This window comes from Enhydra lutris, unplaced genomic scaffold, assembly GCF_002288905.1.
Source record: "Enhydra lutris kenyoni isolate GAN:26980312 unplaced genomic scaffold, ASM228890v2 scaffoldscaffold144, whole genome shotgun sequence".
Taxonomy (NCBI): Eukaryota; Metazoa; Chordata; class Mammalia; order Carnivora; family Mustelidae; genus Enhydra; species Enhydra lutris.
In genome coordinates, this window is record NW_019154228.1 from 121881 (window position 1) to 140997 (window position 19117).

At 58.9% G+C, this 19117-nt stretch overlaps 1 protein-coding gene across 1 annotated transcript in view; it reads left to right on the forward strand.

The window, feature by feature from the left end:
- The window catches only part of LOC111140004 (splicing factor SWAP), a 68281-nt gene extending 54939 nt beyond the window's left edge, over positions 1–13342 (forward strand). Inside the window, exons 15-18 of the mRNA XM_022492395.1 lie at positions 1859–1984; positions 11599–11763; positions 12811–12883; positions 13027–13342. Of these exons, the coding sequence (XP_022348103.1) occupies positions 1859–1984; positions 11599–11763; positions 12811–12883; positions 13027–13092 (430 nt within the window). The 3' untranslated portion in view covers positions 13093–13342. The remainder of the gene's footprint in view (positions 1–1858; positions 1985–11598; positions 11764–12810; positions 12884–13026) is intronic.
- The last annotated feature ends 5775 nt before the right edge of the window (positions 13343–19117 follow it).

The window sequence follows — 19117 nt, forward strand, 5'->3', positions numbered from 1 at the left end:
GCCTTCCGCTCACGTCGTGGTCCCGGAGTCCTGGGATCGAGCCCTTCATCGGGCTCTGCTCAGTGGGGAGCCTGCTCCCCCCTCCCCTCTGTCTGCCTCTCTGCCTACTTGTGATCGCTGTCAAATAAATAAATAAAACCTAAAAATAAAGAAAACGTAAGTATCATGTGACGAAGCTTACTGCCCTTGGTACTGAGTGGGCTACTTTCCCAGAGGACTCCACATCTACTGGGGACAGCCACATCCCCTCAGAGACCTGCAACAGTCACTGCAGAGTGGTATTGTGTGATAGTTAGGAATCCGCAGGCACTAAAAACTAATGCACGTTTCCTGATTATCGAGTGTATCGTTCTCTGTGTGAGCATTCCACGGGTGTAGAGGTCTGATTACGCAGAGCTTTCTCTGGGGCTCTGGTCCCACCCCAGCCGGCACCCTGAATTCTCAGCGCAAAGTGTGCACCTTCATGTCGCAGGCCCCAGCCTCCTCGGGGCCCCCGAGCCCAGAGCGCGGCAGGGCCCCTCGCCCAGCGGGAGCACCGACCGGAGCAGCTGTCAGCAGCTCCTCTCCCCGACTCCCGGAGTTCTTTGGAGGGGAAACCCGGTAAAACATCGAGGTGTCTGATGGACCTCACCCTCGTAGTTGGTAAATATTGGGAAAGGTCTGGAAGAAAAACCGTCAACACCATTTTGTAAGCCAGAACATGGTGCTGGAGAAGACGAAGCCAATGATGGTTTACCTGGGGCCGTTCACGGCCGATCTTTCTCAGGAGTGACGCAGGGTTCTCTGTGACACAGGAGCCGGGACCGTGATGATAAGCTGATGTTCGGAACAACGGTGTGTGTTATTTGGGGGGGGGTTGTAATTAAAATGATTCCGTGTGGAATCCTTTATGGCAAAATCAAACTGCTCTTTTTACTATTTTTGAATGGGTTGTCATAGAAACAGAATGAAAAGAAATTGGTTTTTTGTCCAGATTTCTGCTTACTCTTTGTCTTCTTAAAACAGTAATTTCACTGAATGAACAAAAAAGGAGAATCCTAAACATTTCATTACAGGACCCTCCTCGGAGGGCCTTGACCCCTGGTGGGTGAGGGTCTGGAGTCGGTGCTCTGAGCACCGGTTGCCATGAGTGGACAAGGTCACTACCCAGATAGAGTGAGTGTCTCTCCAGGAACCTGAGAAGGAAAAAGGAGATATTTTAAAGGATGGTTTTAATCCGGGGCATCTCCCAAACGTAAATTATCTTGAGAGGCGCATGCTGGGAGTTGAACTGCTGTGGCCGGCTCAGCATCCACACCGCGAGGCTGTGCGGAGGGTGTGAACGAGAGAGGGTTCGAAGTAGTGGCTCTGGTTCGTCTGCTCTCTTCTGCTGCCAGTGTTCAGAACGAATAGAAACAGCTCGCCTGAATATCAGCGCTTTTCCTTGTGTCATTTGGATCGAGGGGTCTGTGAGCTGAAAATGGTTGAGGGCAGTAAAACGCAGAGGCGGAAGGAGGACGCGAAACCGCAGGCCTGAGTTGGCTGTCAGTCACCCGGTCAGCCCTGGAATCGGGCAGCATTGGTGCCGCGGGCCGTTCGGACCAGCCTCGTGCATGCTGTGCCCTGATTATGTTGGGCAGCAGTGTGCTGAGTGTCCTGGACTGGGAGCAGAGTCACTGTCTGCCTCTGTGCCTGGACTCAGTTCCATGTCAGTGGAGTAGTGAGGCCGGGGAGGGGGCCACTACTGTGCCCCCCCCAGCCGCACAGAGGCGGCATCTGTCAGGCACCTGCAGACCCAGATGAGGCCCATCACTGCCTCGGCATGGACATTATCGCCTGCCGGCCGCACGGACTAAAACTCCTCTGTTCCTCTGCCCAGGTCACGATCCCGGTCCCCTCGGAGAAGAGCACACTCTCCCGAGAGACGGAGGGAAGAAAGGAGTGTCCCCACTGCCTACCGGATGAGTAACAGCCCAGGCGTCAGCAGGAAGCGGACCCGGTCCAGGTAGGCGACTGAGTCCATAGACACGGTCTGTGGTGCTGGGCATGTGAACGTGTGTCCGCAGGGCTGGCACGAGCCGGGGAGGCGGCCCTCGGCAGACACTCAGCCCCTGGCAGCTCCTCTGTTCCTTCTGGAGCTGACTGCAGAGGGACCTCTGTGTCCCTGGGGTTGGGGTGGCATCGGGCAGTGCCCAGCACCAGCCCCCGGGGTCTAGCTACCCCGCCGGACCCGCACACACAGATGGAAGGAGAGAAGTTTGAGTCCCAAGTGAGTCCCTGCCACTCCCGGGCTAGCGGGTGCTGTGGGCAGGACCACAGAGTCGTCCCGGGCTGAGAGCAGAGGGAGCTCCTCCCATTGACAGCTGTCATGGTCTCGGGATGCTAGAGAGACCGGCTGCCGCGTCCTCTACGGTAGGCCTCTCAGCCAGGATGCCTGGCCCCCAGCCTCCGACTCCCGGCCCACCGGCGTCCCCAGCCCCTCCAGTGAGAGAGCAGCACCAAGTCACAGCACAGGAGGTCCTGGCACCCCGCCCCCGTGACGGGACACGTCTGGGCCGTGTGGGCCTGTCTGGGGCCTGCTGGCGCTCCTGCCAAGCATGGTGGTGGATGGGGCCGCCCTCAGGGGTTTCCATCTCAGCAATAGGGTACTGCGAGGGCATCATCTCGCATGGGGGCTGCCACCCCACGGCCTCCCATCACTCGCTGTTCCTTTCTCCACGAAGGGAGGAGCTCTCGTTTCTCGTGTCATTGCATGGGAGCGTTGCCCGAGCCCCGGCTCAGGTAGCTGGGCGAGGAGCATCGTCCCTGTGACATACTGGCCCAGAGAAGGCGGGGGCAGGGGGTTGTGTGTGTCTTTGCTCCAGTTTCGTGACTGCTTCCGCATGTATGTGAGTTGGGACACTTGGGGTTCCCGAGCCTCCCAGACGACATACCTGAATGACAGGTGTCAGGGGCCCTGCCCTCCCCAGGTCCTGCCTGTCTGCAGAGGACACAGGTCGAGCAGCCTCAGGGGCCCCTTTGCAGCGGGGCTTATCGTGGCCGCAGCTCTAGAAAGACATTCCTAACGGGGAAGCGGGCCTGCAGTCTGCTTGCTGGCGAAATGTGATCTTTCTCTGGAAGCCGCGAGGTCCACGCGGGGGTGCAGGCGGCAGAGCCGGCAGATGGGCTCGCCGCGCAGGCTGAGTGCGCTCCGCCCGGGGCCCTGCTCCCACGGGAGGCGCCCGCCCTGGCCCGGACCCCGTGATGGGCTCCAGGTCCACCTCCCGTTGTACTCCTTGCCCTTGTCACTGTTGAACATTTCAAATTCATGGTCACCCCCAGTGTATGTAAAGGGCATGGTCTAAAATTAATTCTTGCAACAGAAGATCTCTCCCCACAGAAGCATTCTGGCTTTGGCCTCAAATTAACCTTTGCGTTCAAGGAGCCGCCTCAGGAGAAGGCGGCGGTTCTGTCAGGAATGTGAGAACGTGTGTGATCGCTGGAGCTTTAACGAGTTGTGCGAAGCGAGTGAAGGCTCCCGCCGACCGCAGAGCCGCGCTCCCTGCCCGATCGGGTGGGATTCCCCCAAGCGCCTGACTCTGGGCAGTGGGAGGATGCGCCGGGTCCAGTGGGGCCAGGAGAGGGCACATGTGCTGCCGCGGGTCCAAACCCGTGAACCCAGCAGTCACCACTCCCCTGCAGCCTTCCACGCAGAGCAGGGGTGAGGCCGCTCCTTTCCCGTGGCAGCGGGGGGCCCGTTCAGCCCCCGAGTTGAAGGATCATCTCTACAAGCTGATCTCTGAGTGCCCCTTTCACTGACTTCCTGTTTCAAAATTTTTTTGGTTTACTAGATAATTTTACACTCACCGTTGAAAACAGTGCAGGGAGCGTGCACGTGCGCGCGTCAGCCTGACTGAGCAGGGTCAGAGTGCTTCCGTCGGCTGCCTCTCCTTCCCTCCCGACCTCTCCTGCCCCTGCCTTTGTGTCCCATGACCTGGACTTGTCTTACTGCGTGACCGTGGCTGGGTTCGTGGGAAACATTTTGGCAGGAGCACCACGAAAGTGACATGTCACTTCCTTTGTGTCACACCAGCTGCCTGTCCCATTGTCAGTGACGCTGCACGCCCCACACAGGTCGTCAGGCGATGGCACCGAGATGCCACGCGAACACCCCACTGGCCTTAGCGTTCACTGACGCAAAACTGGTTCACGCAGTGGTCACGGCCAAGTGGTGCCTTTCAGATTCTGTCTTCTTCTCTATAGAAGACACACACCCCTCGCTTTTGTGTCACCGTGGACTTCGGGTTTGGGGTTTTGTGTTTTTGTTGGTGCCGCACGAATCCATCGCCAGTGTAGCTCTGACGGCAACATCCACCCCACATGTGGCCCCGTGGTTCTTGAAGCACTTTGTTGCTTTTTGGCCCCAAATATTCCAGGCCTTGCCAGTGCTTTCCCTGCCCCAGCACGGGGGTCTGCTCTTTGTCCAAGGATCCTTGGTTCCTTGTACTGAGCTTTTGAAGATCAAGATGTGGTTATAGTGAACTTTTTTAAAGAGTAGAATCCGTGCGAATGGCCACATCGTACCACGGCACACTTCACAGGGCCCCTGTCCTCTTATTAGAGTGAGTAGTATGTGGTTGCTCGGGCTGGCTGGCCACAGACCGCTTTCGCTTAGCGCCGCACCGGGCACGTCCGTGAGCATCGAGTGACACCCGCCGCGGCAGGCTCTTACACGCTACGTGTTGCGCATCCACAGTAGACCTCGTCAGTGAAGCCCACGCGTCTTCGTTCCCTGGGGCAGCCGCTGCAAAGGAAAAGGAGTTAAAAGCCAGGAGAGGACATAAGGCAGAACCTTAAAATTGCTTGAAGAGGGACGCCTGGGTGGCTCAGTGGGTTGAGCCTCTGCCTTCGGCTCAGGTCATGATCTCAGGATCTTGGGGTCGAACCCCGCATTGGGCTCCCTGCTCCACGGGGGTTCTGCTTCCTCCTCTCCCTCTGCCCCTCCCCCTGCTCATCCTCTCTCTCTCTCTGTCTCTCTCTCTCAGGTAAATAAATGAAATCTTTATAAAAAAAAAAAAAAAGTGGGGAAGGAGAGGGAAAAGTGAATGGACAACAGAAAACAAGAGGAACGTAGGCTCAGCACAGCCCTTGCAAACCCGTGTGTTGAGTGCCGGCAGACGAAGAATAATGACAGGGCAGAGGGTTTAGACTGCGCTACAACAAAACGAATGCTAAGCTGCTTGCAGAGAGGTTTTCAGCGTGCGAGTAGGTTAAAATGAAAAGACGGGGAGAGAGAAGCATGGCGTGCTCTGAGCAGAAGGGCAGGGTGGCCGCGCCAACGGGAGGTGCTGCAGAGGGGGCCAGCCTCATGCCTACGGGCTCCTCGGGGCGGGCTCCCCGCAGAAGCACTTTCAGATGCTTGCAGCAGGGTGCCTGGATGGTCCAGTCCGCCGAGCTTCCGACTCTTGATTTCAGCTCAGGTCCTCATCTCTCAGGGTTGTGAGATGGAGCCCCACGGCGGTCTCCGTGCCGGGCGTGGAGTCTGCTTAAGATTCTCTCTCTCGGGGCGCCTGGGTGGCTCAGAGGGTTAAGCCTCTGCCTTTGGCTCAGGTCATGATCCCAGGGTCCTGGGATGGAGCCCCACATCGGGCTCTCTGCTCAGCGGGGAGCCTGCTTCCCTCTCTCTGCCTGTCTCTCCACCTACTTGTGATCTCTGTCTGTCAAATAAGTAAATAAATAAATAAAATCTTTAAAAAAAAAAAGATTCTCTCTTTCCCTCTGCCCTGCCCCGACTCGTATGTGCGCACTCTCTCGCGCTCTCTTTCTCTTTCTCTCAAAAAAACTAAGTAGAAGGGGCGCCTGGGTGGCTCAGTTAAGCCTCTGCCTTCAACTCAGGTCATGATCTCAGGGTCCTGGGGTCCAGTCTCTAATCGGGCTCCTTGCTCCACGGGGAGCCTGCTTCTCCCCCTGCCTGCTCTGCCCGCCGCTCCCCCACCTTGTGCTCGCTCGCTCGCTCGCTCTGACACACGAATAAGACAAAATAGTAAGAAGAAGAAATAAAATACTTGAAGCAACACTGAGAGAATTGGGGACAGGCAGACAACCGGACCGTGCGGATATGGAAACCGTACACAGCCGCACACTAGCTCGTCCACCGTGCTGTTGCAGAAGGCTCTGTAAGTCCCTGGAGACTTGGGATGTGCAGACTGTGTTCCCTTACCATGTGGCAGCAAGTCTAAAAATCTATAAAAAGATACCTGGAAAATCCCCAAATATTGGGAAGTTAGTACATTTTTAAATTACCCGTAGGTCAAAGACAAAATCACGAGGAAAAGAGAAAATATTTTTAAATGATAGTGAAAATGTTACAGCCAAATCTGTGGGCTCATTTGGCTAGAAGGAAGTTAGTAGCTTTACATGTTTGTATCAGGGAAGAAAAAAGGTCTAAGAATAGGGGCGCCTGGGTGGCTCAGTGGTTAAAGCCTCTGCCTTCGGCTCAGGTCATGATCCCAGGGTCCTGGGATTGAGCCCTACATCGGGCTCTCTGCTCAGCGGGGCGCCTGCTTCCTCCTCTCTCTCTGCCTGCCTCTCTGCGTGCTTGTGATCTCTGCCTGCCAAATACATAAATAAAAACTTAAAAAAAAAAAAAAGAAAGAAATCAGGAAAATAGAAAAATACATATCTTAAAATTTGTGTGGAACAAAAGATCCCGATTGTCAAAGCAATCAGAAAAAAACAGAAAACAAAGTTGGGGGCATCACAATTCCAGACTTCAAGCTCTATTACAAAGCTGTCATCATCAAGACAGTATGGTACTGGCCCAAAAACAGACACATAGATCCACGGAACAGAACAGAGAGCCCAGAAGTGGACCCTCAACTCTGTGGTCAACTAATCTCCGACAAAGCAGGAAAGAACGTCCCATGGAAGAGGGACAGTCTCTTCAATAAATGGTGCTGAACACGGGACAGCTACGTGCAGAAGAATGAAACTGGACCATTTGCTTACACCACACACAAGAACAGACTCAAAATGGATGAAAGACCTCAGTGTGAGACAGGAAGCCTTCCAAATCCCAGAGGAGAACACAGGCAGCAACCTCTGTGACCTCAGCCTTAGCAACATCTTCCTAGAAACATCACCAAAAGCAAGGGAAACAAAGGCAAAAATGAGCTATTGGGACTTCATCAAGATCAAAAGCTTTTGCACAGCAAAGGAAAAAGTCAACAAAACCAAAAGACAAACGACAGAATGGGAGAAGATATTTGCAAATGACGTATCAGATAAAGGGCTAGTATCCAAAATCTGTCAAGAACTGATACAATTCAACACCTCCCCCCCCAAAAAATAATCCAATTTAAAACTGGGCAGAAGGGTACCATGGTGGCTTGGTTAAGCATCTGTCTCTCTCTCCTTTTTTTTTTTTTTTTTAAAGCATCTGACTCTTGATCTCAGTTCAGGTCTTGATGTCTTGACCTCAAGGTCATGAGTTCAAGCCAGATCAGAAGCACAGTGAGATCGCACCTCACACCTGTCACAATGGCCAAAACTAACAAGACAGGAAACGAATGGCGAGGATGCAGAGAAAGGGGAACCGTCCTGCACTGCTGGTGGGAACGCGTGCTGGTGCAGCCACTCTGGAAACCAGCATGGAGGGTCCTCAAGATGTTAAAAATAGAAAAAATTACAATCGGGCCATCTCATTATTGGGTATTTACCCAGAGAAAATGCAAATCCTGACTGGAGACGACGTGTGCGCCTGTATTTATCGTATCAGTATTTGCAACAGCTGAACTAGAAGAAGCTGCTCCCGCTGGCCGATGAGCGGATGGAGGAGGCGCGGTCTGTACCGGGGAATGTTGCACGGCCGCCGAAGAGGAATGAACTCTTGCCATTTGCAGTGACATGGATGGGGCTAGAGGGTGTTGTGCTGAGCGACGTAAGTCAGAGCAAGACGACTGCCGCAGGATTTTACTCGTCTGTGGAATTGCAGAAGCGAGCAGACCCACAGTGCAGAGAACAAGCGGGATGCCGCCGCCGGGGCCCAGGAGGTCGTGGGCTGAAGGCCCAGCACAGGGAGTCTGGTCAGAGTTGTTGGTGACAGAGGGTGGCAGCACTTGTGAGCACAGTGTCACGCACTCGCGTGGGGGCTGGAAACTAGCGTAACACTGTGTGTCGTCTGTACGTGACCTCTTTTAAAGAGAGGAGGGGAGAGAGTAGGAAACAGACTAATGGTAAAACTGAATAATGGTTCTTTGAAAATGGTCAAGGGGCGCCTGGGTGGCTCAGTGGGTTAAGCCTCTGCCTTCAGCTCAGGTCATGATCCCAGGGTTCCTGGATCGAGTCCCGTGTCGGGCTCTCTGCTCAGCAGGGAGCCTGCTTCCCCCTCTCTCTGCCTGCCTCTCTGCCTACTTGTGATCTGTCAAATAAATAAATAAATAAATCTTTTAAAAAGAAAATGGTCAAAAACCAGTGTCTTCCTTTAGGCTGATCAAGAGTGAAGGAGCCTACAGACATTAAAAGGAGAATATGGAAATTTGTTTCTAGTTAGTTTGGCAACGTGGGTGAAGTGGACGAGTTCCTGAAAGATACAAGTGACCACGCTGTCACCAGAAGAAATAAAAAATCTGAATAACCGTGTCTGCCAAAGAATGTATGTACCGTTTAAAACCACCGGACTCCAGGCCCAGATGGCTTCCGTCACTAAATTCTGACAAGTGTTCAAGGGCGAGGAGAGACTAGTTTACAGACCATCTTGAAAGAACACGGGGAGCACTTGGCAGCTCACGGTGTGAGGCTCCGTGGCGGGGGCTCCTGCAGACCTAGGCCGGCGGGCGTGGCGGGGGCATGCACTGTGCAGACGGGCGTGTGTGTTCACAGACCAAAATGCTCAGGGACAGAGGTGGAGAGACCTCCGGGCTCTTTGCAGTCCGCGCCCGGCAGCGTAGCGCAAGGAGACGCGTCCCAGCCAAGTGGGTCTGTCTGAGGACTGCGAGGTCCGTTACCATCCACCGGCGACCCTGGTAAGTCACTGTTCAGAGTCAGGGAGGAAAGTCCCAGGACGTCCCAGCAGAGGCAGGAGAGCTGTCGGACACACGCTTCACCGTTCACTAAAAAGAAAACAAGGAGGGGCGCCTGGGTGGCTCAGATGGTTAAGCATCTGCCTTCAGCTCAGGTCATGATCCCGGAGGCCTGAGATCTAGCCCTGCTTCGGGCTCCCTGCTCAGTGGGAGCCTGCTTCTCCCTCCCTGCTTGTGCTCTCTCCTGCTATCTATGTCACTGTTTTTCTCTCAAATAAATAAATAAAATCTATTTTAAAAAAAAGAAAGAAAGAAAACAAGGAGACACAGCCCTGAGCAAAGGGAGTCGGAGGAAGCGTCCGGCGGGGATGGGGGCGCACTGGCCGCCGAGACAGCGGGGCAAGAACAGGGCGGAAAGGCAGGAGGACTGGAAAGGAAGTGTTTCCTTCCACGATCCAGCCTGGAATAGGGGGGCAGGTGACCATAGCCATACCCACGTCGACTTCTCTATACTGAAAGCCGCCAACATTTTCGAGAAATCTAAGAACCGGAAGTACACGGAGAGCCCGTGTTTGTGGATGGAAGGTCGGCGTCCCTCAGGTTTCTTCTCCCTGAACTGACCTGTCCATGCCGTGCCGCCCCGGCAGGACTGCGCGGGCGGACGGGACGCTCATGTGTGCGCAGGGGGCCTGGAGTGGGCGCCACGGTCTCACAGAAGGGCAGGCTTGGGGGGCACTCCCTGCCCGCTCCCCACTCAAGCCTCCTGGGGAGGCCACGAGCTGACGCCCTGAAGCAGCAGGGACGCCAGCAGGTCGGGACGAGCTCTGTGCCCTGGACCTCGCTCCCGCGGCCGGCTGTCCCAGCTGTCCCGGCTGTCCCGGCTGTCCGAAGGGAGGACGGCGCGGTCCGCAGGCACACAGCTGAGCTCGGGGAGGGTCCCGCACTCCTGGAAGTCCCCGCCAGCCGAGAAGCCCACCCGGAGGGAGGAGAGCGCTGGCGGTCTGTGTCTCTGCCAAGGGCCCGTGTCCGTTAGAAGCAACCCATCCGAGGAGCCGGTGGTGACCAGAGTTGACGAAACAATCCACGGACGCGGCCTCCGGACTTGGCCTCTGAAGAGCGGCCGAGCGCGCTGGCCTCTTTCAGGTTCGGCGCAGGGTGGCCGCAGCGGGGACCGGCGATGGGGTCATGGGGCTCCGGGAGCAGCGGGACGCTTCCTGGGACACCAAGCACTGGCCGCACTGCCCCGCGGTCCTTCCCGCTGCTCACCCGCCGGGAACATTCGTCCTCGGGAGGACCTGATCTGTCATTGCCACAGCGGGCCGCAGAGCACACGTCTGCGCCCGGGAGAGAGCACGGTCGTGGTAGCAGGTCACGCGCTCCTCGGCGCGCCCGAGTGTCCGACAGCTTCCTCGGTGTGCACGCATGCCTCTGTGCGAGAGCACCGTGGGGAACCTGGGGGCAGCGCGGACGGGCATGTGGACAGGCCGTGGGGTCGCCAGGTGGGGAAGGGTCCGGGAGCCGCTCTGCCTTTCAGAGGCGCCGAGCAGAGTGGGCCATATGGGCTGGCCCTGGACGTCGAGCTCGTGAAGACACACAGGTGCCTGCCGTCGTGAGTCCCATCACCCACAGGACCCACGTGGGCACATGGGAGGGTCTCACGACGGCACTGACCGCACATAGACTCTCCAGCAAGTACTCAGTCGCCTCTCGGTCACTTGTCTGTCACGTGTGATGGGGCACAGTTTCCAAACAGCAGTGACCATCGTTTCCGGAGGAAGCAGGGAGGCCCGGTACCCATCTGGACCTCCCATATATGTTCTTTCTCCTCCTGAAATGTTCTCTGGGGAGTCACAGGAGGGTCACAGGGCAGTGTGTGCACTGGAGCTTTGCCGGCCGGAGTGTGGGGAGCAGGCTGTGTCTGCAAGGGGACAAGGGATGGAGGGCCCTGGAGGGGGCACGTGGGCTGAGTCAGCTGCTGGGCGAGCAGGGACGGGCCCTGCAGTCCCGGGGAGCACAGGTCAGGGAGCAAGAGCGGCTATACGCACGGCCCCGGCTGTGATCCTCCCCATGTCGCACGAGGAGTCATCCTCGTGTGTGTAGACAGCCAGCGTGAACGGCACTTGGTGACTCTTCTTCAGTTTTTTATTTATTTTTTTAAAAGATTTTTATTTATTTATTTGACAGAGAGATCACAAGTAGGCAGAGAGGCAGGGAGAGAGAGAGAGGAGGAAGCAGGCTCGCCGCCAAGCAGAGAGCCCAATGCGGGGCTCAATCCCAGGACCCTGAGATCATGACCTGAGCCGAAGGCAGAGGCTTAACCCACTGAGCCACCCAGGCGCCCCTCTTCTTCAGTTTTTTAAATGCAGATAAAGTGCTGACCGTGTTTCAAACCCCATGGGCCTCTTGACATGGGGGCAGACCTCCTGCTGGGGAGGGAGGGGGGCTTCCTTCCGTGCGCGTGACTCGCTGCGTCTCTCAGTTGCGAGCTCAGGAAAGCGTGCGCAGCTTTCAAAAGGAGTTAGCCGGCCCCACCAGCTGGCCCTGGGAAGACGCTCGAAACCGCTCGAAACCGCTCCTCCGGAGTCTGCTGTGTCTTAGTCTGAAGCCACTTTCCTTGCAGAAGCCCCCACGAGAAGAAGAAGAAGAGGCGCTCGCGGTCCCGGACCGAGTCCAAGGCTGGGTCCCAGTCGGCATCCCCGAGTAAGCAGGCCACACGCCGGCACACGGCCCACTCGGCCAGCATCTCTCCCGTGGAGAGTCGGGGCTCCAGCCAGGAGCGCTCCAGGTAAGCCCGTCCTGAGCCCGGCCTGGGCTCTCCGCATGCGGCTGCTCGGAACTGGGCTCAGGCCTCGGGAGCACCGGTCTGGAAGCTGCCCCCGTGCCCTGGCTCTAGCAGAGGGAGTCCCCGCCCAGCGGCCCTCTCAGTGGCGGTCCCCGGGGTGGGCCGGCCACCCCCCCAGGTGCTGGCTAGAGGACTCCCCACTGTCTGATCCACTGGGACATGGTGCCTGGTGTGACCACAGCTGTTCTGAAACCACCAACAATGGTGCCTTTGTCCTCAGCAAGGGCCGCCTGGGGCGGGCGTGGCCCCAGCTGCAGAGCCCGGCCTGATCCCGGAGACGGCCGGCGTGGGGGTCGGTGGTGAGTGGGACCCAGCCCAGTCACCCCACTGCCCCAGGCCACAGGAGTCGGGGGTTGAACACCAGAGTTCACAGCTGACATCACGTGAGCAGCCTGCCAGTGGCACGGGTGTACGTGTCCTTGATGCCTGTGGCCGTCAGGAAGCATTTGCTAGATGCCCCTGCCATCCGCCCACCCAGAGCTGGGCAGGGGCTCCGGAGCCGGTGGTTCGGGAGCGAGGCTCCGTCATTGTTGGTTACGGACCCGCTGCCTTCATCCATGTGGGTCGCGGGCCCCGAAACTAGAGGACGGGTTCATAGGTAGCAGGCGTACAGCCAGCTCCCAGGGTGGGTCGCGGCCTGAGACGCAGCTCTGCAGGTGCAGGTCGAGGAGTGTGTGTGGCGGCCGCCGAGGCCAGAGTCGGGCGCGCGACCTGGAGTGCCCGTAGCCACGGGGTTGCCAGTCCGAGCATCTGCAGCTTCCGCCACTTCTGTCCTCTTCTCGTCGTCACCACCTGTGGCTCACAGGCTGTTCGCGGGAAATGCTCTCGGAATTAGGCTGCAGTTTACAAAAAGTTTCAAACGTCTGTAACGAGAAACGTGAACGCAAAATGCGTATTCGTAACACTGGCGTCTTGAAACGCGCCAGTAACAGTTAACCACAGCACGTCTAAGTGTTTCTCAAGTCTGTGACCTCTCTCTGTTCACATTAGGGGAGTTTCTCAGGAAAAAGATGGCCAGATCTCCTCGGCAATTGTCTCCTCCGTGCAGAGCAAAATAACTCAGGTAAAGTGGCATCCCCTTCTGCGGGAGGCTGGCTTTCCCTCGGCGTCCCCAACCAGGCCGTCCCACCGACGTGTTTGTACCCGCCGTCCGCATGTCGGGTCTGAGCGGGAAGCCACAGGGACCCCGTGCATTTCTCCGTGCAGGATCTCATGGCCAAAGTGAGGGCAATGCTCGCTGCTTCCAAGAACATGCAGACCAGTGCCTCCTGAGACGCGGGCATCGCGCCGGCCCAGCGCCGGGCTGCGGGGCTGGAGAGCCAGGACGCTTCCGCACGCACAGACCCGTCCCACGCCGTCCGCATTCTCCCCCAGGACTCCCCTGGGCAGTTGGTGGTTTTTGTAAATTAATTTTTGATGACATTTTCAGTTTAAGATTTTTGACCAGCAGTCTCTTACCTGTATATTTGTAAATAATATCATGTTTCTGTGAAAATGTATTATCAAATAAAATGGGAGGAAAACACCTTTTCTAGCTAGCGACTGTGGGGCAGTTTCTTCCTTGTTTGGCTGTGAGTGCGTTTTCACCATTTGTCATCTGTCCTGGGTCTCCCATCGCGTCCTGACAGAGGCGGCGGCCTGGCGGCGAAGGGCAGACACGTCCCAGCCCGGGCAGCAGGAGGAGCAGGCGCCCGCGGTCCCTCCTGAGCCGCCCCCACATCCTCTGCGGAGACCACGCGTCTCCACCTGAGCCCTGCGCAGCTCAGCCCCCCAGTTCCTGGCGCTGGGCAGGCATCCCCCTCGGGCAGGAAAGTGCGGACTCGCTGCCTCGACCAGGGTCTCGGGCACTGTGGGTGCCAGCAGGCCGGGTCGCGCGGGAGACACTGTTCCTGGTCCGATTTTAGTTAAAACACCAAACACGAGGGCTTACCGGCAGTGGCCCGAGGTTCGGAACGGCGTTGCAGTGGTCTGCTGCCCGTGCGCACGCCCCACCTGTCCATGGCCCAGTCCCCAGGGTTCTGCCTGCTTCCCCGAAGCTCCTTCTGCCCCAGATGGGAGGGGCCGGCAGCGGGTCTTTGGGGGCCCCCAGCCCGGGGGACGGGTGCAGAGCAGAGGAGGAAGCCCCCGTCCACTGCCAGGTGTCCGTCCAGATGTGTGTGCCCACTGGCCAGCGTCTGGACACGCACCACCCAGCCTCACGTACTGCTCTGGGCTCCGTCCTCTGAGCCTTCCAGACCCACTGCGGTGGCTCGCAGGGACTGGCCCTGCCCCATCTCGGTTCACCAGTCCTGCTGCTGTCCCCCACTGGAGTGCGCCAGGAGTCAGCCCGTGGCCTGCTGGCGGCTTTACCTGCAGAGCGGGTCCCTGGCTGTGCGAGGACGGTCGCAGCTTTGAGTTTGTGGGAACACGTGTTGTCCTGAAGGCTCTTCCCCAACCTGTCTGCGTGCCCTTGTGCTCCCTCCCCAGGGCGGTGTGACCTCAGACGCTGTCTCTGATGCGTCATTTCTTCATCGGGTGACGTGGAGCAGCTTCTCTCAGAAACATCCACTTGTGTTTTCTTCTGCCAAGCAGACCCTGTGGCTGGGCCGCCCGTCACTCAGCATCTGCCTGCGTCCCAGCGCTCCAAGTGTCCCGCTGAGTCCTTCCTGCACCGTTTGTTTTCAAATAATTTTTTTCTAATTTGTCCCTTGTTTTCGGTTGCAGGTCCCGTGTTTCTGTGCGGACATTGCTTATATGGTACCTGTTCTTCTCGGGGCCTCGGGCAGGCCCTCGCTTTGTCCCTCGTTCCTTGTCCACAGGCGCCGTTCCGCGGTGTCGTTTCCCCTTGAAGGAGCGGGAAGCGAGTGTGGGTGGGGAGGGAGTTGCTGGGGCTGACTCAGCAGGACAGCCGCGGCGCTCAGCGTGGGCCCTGTGTCCCCACGGCGCCCGCGGTCGGACCCCGTCTGACTCGGCTTCTGGGAGCACGCCGGGGATACCCCAGCTTTGCATAGACGCTAGCAGCATGCCCCGGAGAGCCCACCAGACAGGCACCAGCCATGGGGATTGTGCTTGGGGGCCACCACACAAGGGGACATGCGGAGGGCCCCACACACAGGCTTCCTGGCCCCTCCCAGGTCCCCTGCTGAGCCTCCGCGGTGTGCTGGCTGCGCAGGGGGGTGCCGGGACACGGGTCGTGTGGTGGGACGCATCTGTCATTCTGCCCCACCGTCGCTGAGCCCACGTGCCAGCCCCAGGCTGTCGTGCTCTGTGGGACGGGAGAGGTAGCCACAAGCACCCCTGCCCTCCCGGTCTGTGCCCCCCGCCCGACACGCTGCCCTCCTGCTCCACATGGGACGGCTTCCACGCAGTCCGCCACAGAGGACAGTGCCATCGGCGTTGGGTCAAGAGTTTTCCCTGTTTAGAAAGATTCTCTCATGATGAATTTGCCATATTTTTACTGGATTTTTTTTTTTAATATTTTATTTATTTATTTGATAGAGAGGCAGGCAGAAGAGAGGAGGAAGCAGAGAGCCCGCTGAGCAGAGAGCCTGATGCGGGGCTCCATCCCAGGACCCCGAGATCGTGACCCGAGCCGAAGGCAGAGGCTTAACCCACTGAGCCCCCCAGGCGCCCTTTACTGGGTTTATTTTTAAGGCTCTTAAAAATGGGCCAGTAAAATGGTTCTCCAAAACCTCTTGCTGCCTGTTTGCGGCGCAGCCCGATGTTCCGGCAGATTCCCGGAACATTCCGGAGCTGCTGGGAGGGCCCCTGACAGAGCCGCGCCGAGCCGGCGGGCGGTGGGAAGGACCCAGAACACGGGCGCTCCAGCAGGCGCTTTCCAGCAACACTGGGGGGTTGGCGTGAGCGACCCGTTCACCCTGGTGCACCCTCCCCGCGCCCCTGCACAGACACAGGCAGACCTGCGCTTGGCTGTCCGGCCTCTCCTGCGGCCGTCCTCACACCCGAGGGGGCACGTCACCGGCCAGCGTCCTCTCCGGCTGGGGTGACCGTTGCCTTGGAACAATTTTGTATCTGACCGTGAACCTCTCCCGTGGTGTCTTCTTAATGAACGTTGCGGCACAGCTGTCAACGCGCGTGAGAGTGAGGGCCACCCAACACAGTGCTCTGCGGTGGGGCCTGACCCAGCGTGGCCCATGCGTCGCGATGTGGGGGCTGGAGTGGGCCGCAGCCTGCAGATCACCTTCCCTTCTGCTCGCCCCCACCCGCGGCATCTTCAGTCCTGTGGGCTCGAGCCCGGTGCCGCAGGACCTCCCGCAAGGGACCCCGAGCGCCCCAGTGGCTCCCTAGGGCCCAGGGGACAGGCAGCTGTGCGAGCCCACGGAGCCCAGGAGCAGCAGCCCTTCTCGGGCTTTTCCAAGGGTCGGGATCCAAGCTCTAGCCCAGGCTTTCGGGGGGCATGGCACAGCATGGACCCCAGGCGGGAGCGGACGAAGCCCGTGGGAACAGGCCAGCCCCCCCAGGACATCGGGCGCTGCTGTCCAAAGAAGGTGGGAAGGACTCAGGCTTCCAAGAACCAACGGTTCACCGCATCATCCAAGAAACCAGAAGGTCTCCACAAGCTGCTCAGCCTTCACAGGACTTGCCGGGCGGACGGCCGACACCATCTTTCTGTCTTAAGCAGTGCGTGAGGTCGGCATCGAGTGGGCTGTACAGAGAAGGCAAGCAAGGGGGCGTCTCTGAGGCGCTGACACAGGGACAGCGACCTGCTAGAGGTAACATGGTCCGCAGGGGTCCGGGGGCACTGCGGGGTTCTGGGCTGCTGGTGCAAAGGTCCTGAGGTAGGAATGCACCTGAGTGACAGGGAGAAGCAGAAGGGTGGGGGCTCCAGCCAGTTTAGGGGAGAGGGTGGGCATGAGGAGCCTGGGCAAGACCCGCAGACCAGACCAGGAGCTGCGATCTGTCTCCTGAATGCAAGGGGACGCCCCTGACGGGTGAGGCAGAGGGCCCCACCCCTGCTCACGTAGGGAAGGCGGCCCTGACTGCGACTAGCAGGGCAGGGTGTGTGCAGGGGCAGGTAGGAGGTGTGACAGTGTCCAGGCCGCCGTCCCAAACCACAGGACCCCACTGTCTCAGGTCTGGGATTTGAGGTCCTCATGCGGGCTACACGGTGGCTCCCACTGGATGCTCTGGGGGAGGTGCCCCCGCGGCTGCTCCCTCCGCTCCCCCTTCTCAGGACACAGTCCCGGACTCAGGACTTCTCCCTGCCCCCCAGCGCCAGGGAAGCCGGATGGTCTCCTCTTGGGATCCTTAAGTGTGCTTCCATCTGCAGCGCCCTTTTCCCAGATCAGCTCACGTTCTCAGGTTGGGGCGGAATAAATCTGGGGGAACACCATTTGCCACACTTCAGGGGCTCTAAAGGAAACCCCGAGACCCCAGAGTAGTTGCTGTAGCTCCCAGGAGCACTGGGCTGAGCAGGGTGTAGGGAGAGAGTCGCCCCACGCCACGGCCTTCCCGCCCTGGCCTGCTCCTCCAGGCACCAGTTAGGAAGCGCCTGTCGCGTGGGCCTTGTCTCCCCGCCCCGGGACGACACCCCCAGACCCGTCTCCCTGGTGCCAAGACGACACCCCCCGAGCCTGTCTCCCCACCAGCACGGTGTTCACTGGACGCTCGTCCTGTCGCGTGCCCTCAGTGGAACAGTGGTGATCTGTGTCACCCACAAGCTGGAAACCAAAGGCGTACCCTAGAGCAGCGCATCCTGGTTTGCCCGCAGCACTCTTGCTTCTGGAAGCCATTTGACATCCCCGCGCCGCTCCGACCTGGCGGCCCACGGAAACTTGGCTTTTTGCAGCTCCCCAAGGTGCCGCTCATGCAGCGGGGTCCTGAGTGCAGGGGTCACGACACAGGGACATGCAGCTCTGGGGCCTGGAGCCGCCCTGACTACTCCTTCCCTGGGGGCGAGCGCACCTGCATGGCTTCAGCGTCTGTCCCCCTCTGTTGGATTCCAGAACATCCCACCTCCCCCAGAAGAGCAGTCGCTCCCCACCCCTCCCCCAACCTCTGGTGACCCATCTGTCGGCTGTGGACATGTCACATTGGCCCCACCCACGGTGGGTGCACCCCTCCCCCGGGGGTCCATCCACAGGCCGGTGGTGTTTGTGCTCTGCGGCCCTGAACGACCCTGCAGAGACCCTCCCGCTCTGTAGCTCCGTGGTTCTTTTTATAATTTCTTTTTTATAATTTTTTATTTTATTTTGTTAAGATTTTATTTATTTATTTGACAGAGATCACAAGTAGGCAGAGAGGCAGGCAGAGAGAGAGGGGGAAGCAGGCTCCTGCTGAGCAGAGAGCCCGATGTGGGGCTCGATCCCAGGACCCTGGGATCATGACCTGAGCCGAAGGCAAGGCTTTAACCACTGAGCCACCCAGGTGCCCCCGTGGTTCTTTTTAAATTGGGGGACGTCTCGGGTCCCTCAAGGACCCACCCAGCGAGGTCTAGGCCGTGGGGAGGAGAGGTCGGCCAGGTGCAAAGAGGGACTGCGGAGCTCCTGGGGGACACGGCCTGGGCACGGGGACCAGCCCCGGGACAGAGGTGTGGCAGGGCGTGAGGAGCGGGCTGTGTCTCCAAGCGCAGGGAGACACCAACGGGGACCCTGACTCCCACGGCCACCTCACCCGGGCCCTCCATGCAGGACCCCACTCCCTGACCTCACACCCTCCCTCTGGAATGAACTGGCCCCCACTCTGACCCCTGTACCACGTGCGCAGGGGGACAGGTGACGTGCTGTCCCCCAGGCCGGCCCACAGGACTGAGTACCCGCGGAGAGCAGAGCAGGACGCAGACATGCAGGGGGCAGGATCCCTGAGGACGGGGAGCGATGACCGTGCCTGCAGCCCCGGGGGGTGCCAGGGAGAGGCCAGCCCGCCACTGGGGACCGGAGCTGTGCCACGCCTGGCAGGGGCCCTGCGCCTCCGGACAGTGAGAAGCACACACGACAAATAGTGGGCTGGTACAGCTAGAGGCCGGTGAGGTCATCCCCACAGGGTCGACGCGGAGCTGCTCTCACCGGCCCTGAAGGCGCCCTTGCCCCTCGCCCCCTGGCTCAGCGCCCGGAGCCCAGAGCAAAGATGTGGGTTGGGGGGGGGTTGGGACCGCCCTGGTCCTGGCCAATCTCTGTCCACTCCCCCTGCCCCTTCCCCGTCCCTCCCCCCTTGCCCTCTCTTTTTCCTTCCCTCCCCTCTCCCTTCCTTCTCCCCACTCCTCTCCTCTTTCTTCGCTCTTTTCCCCCTCTGCCTCCCCCTTCCTCCTTCTCCCTCCTCCTCCTCCTCTCCCCTCCTCCCCATCCCCTTTCTCCCTCCC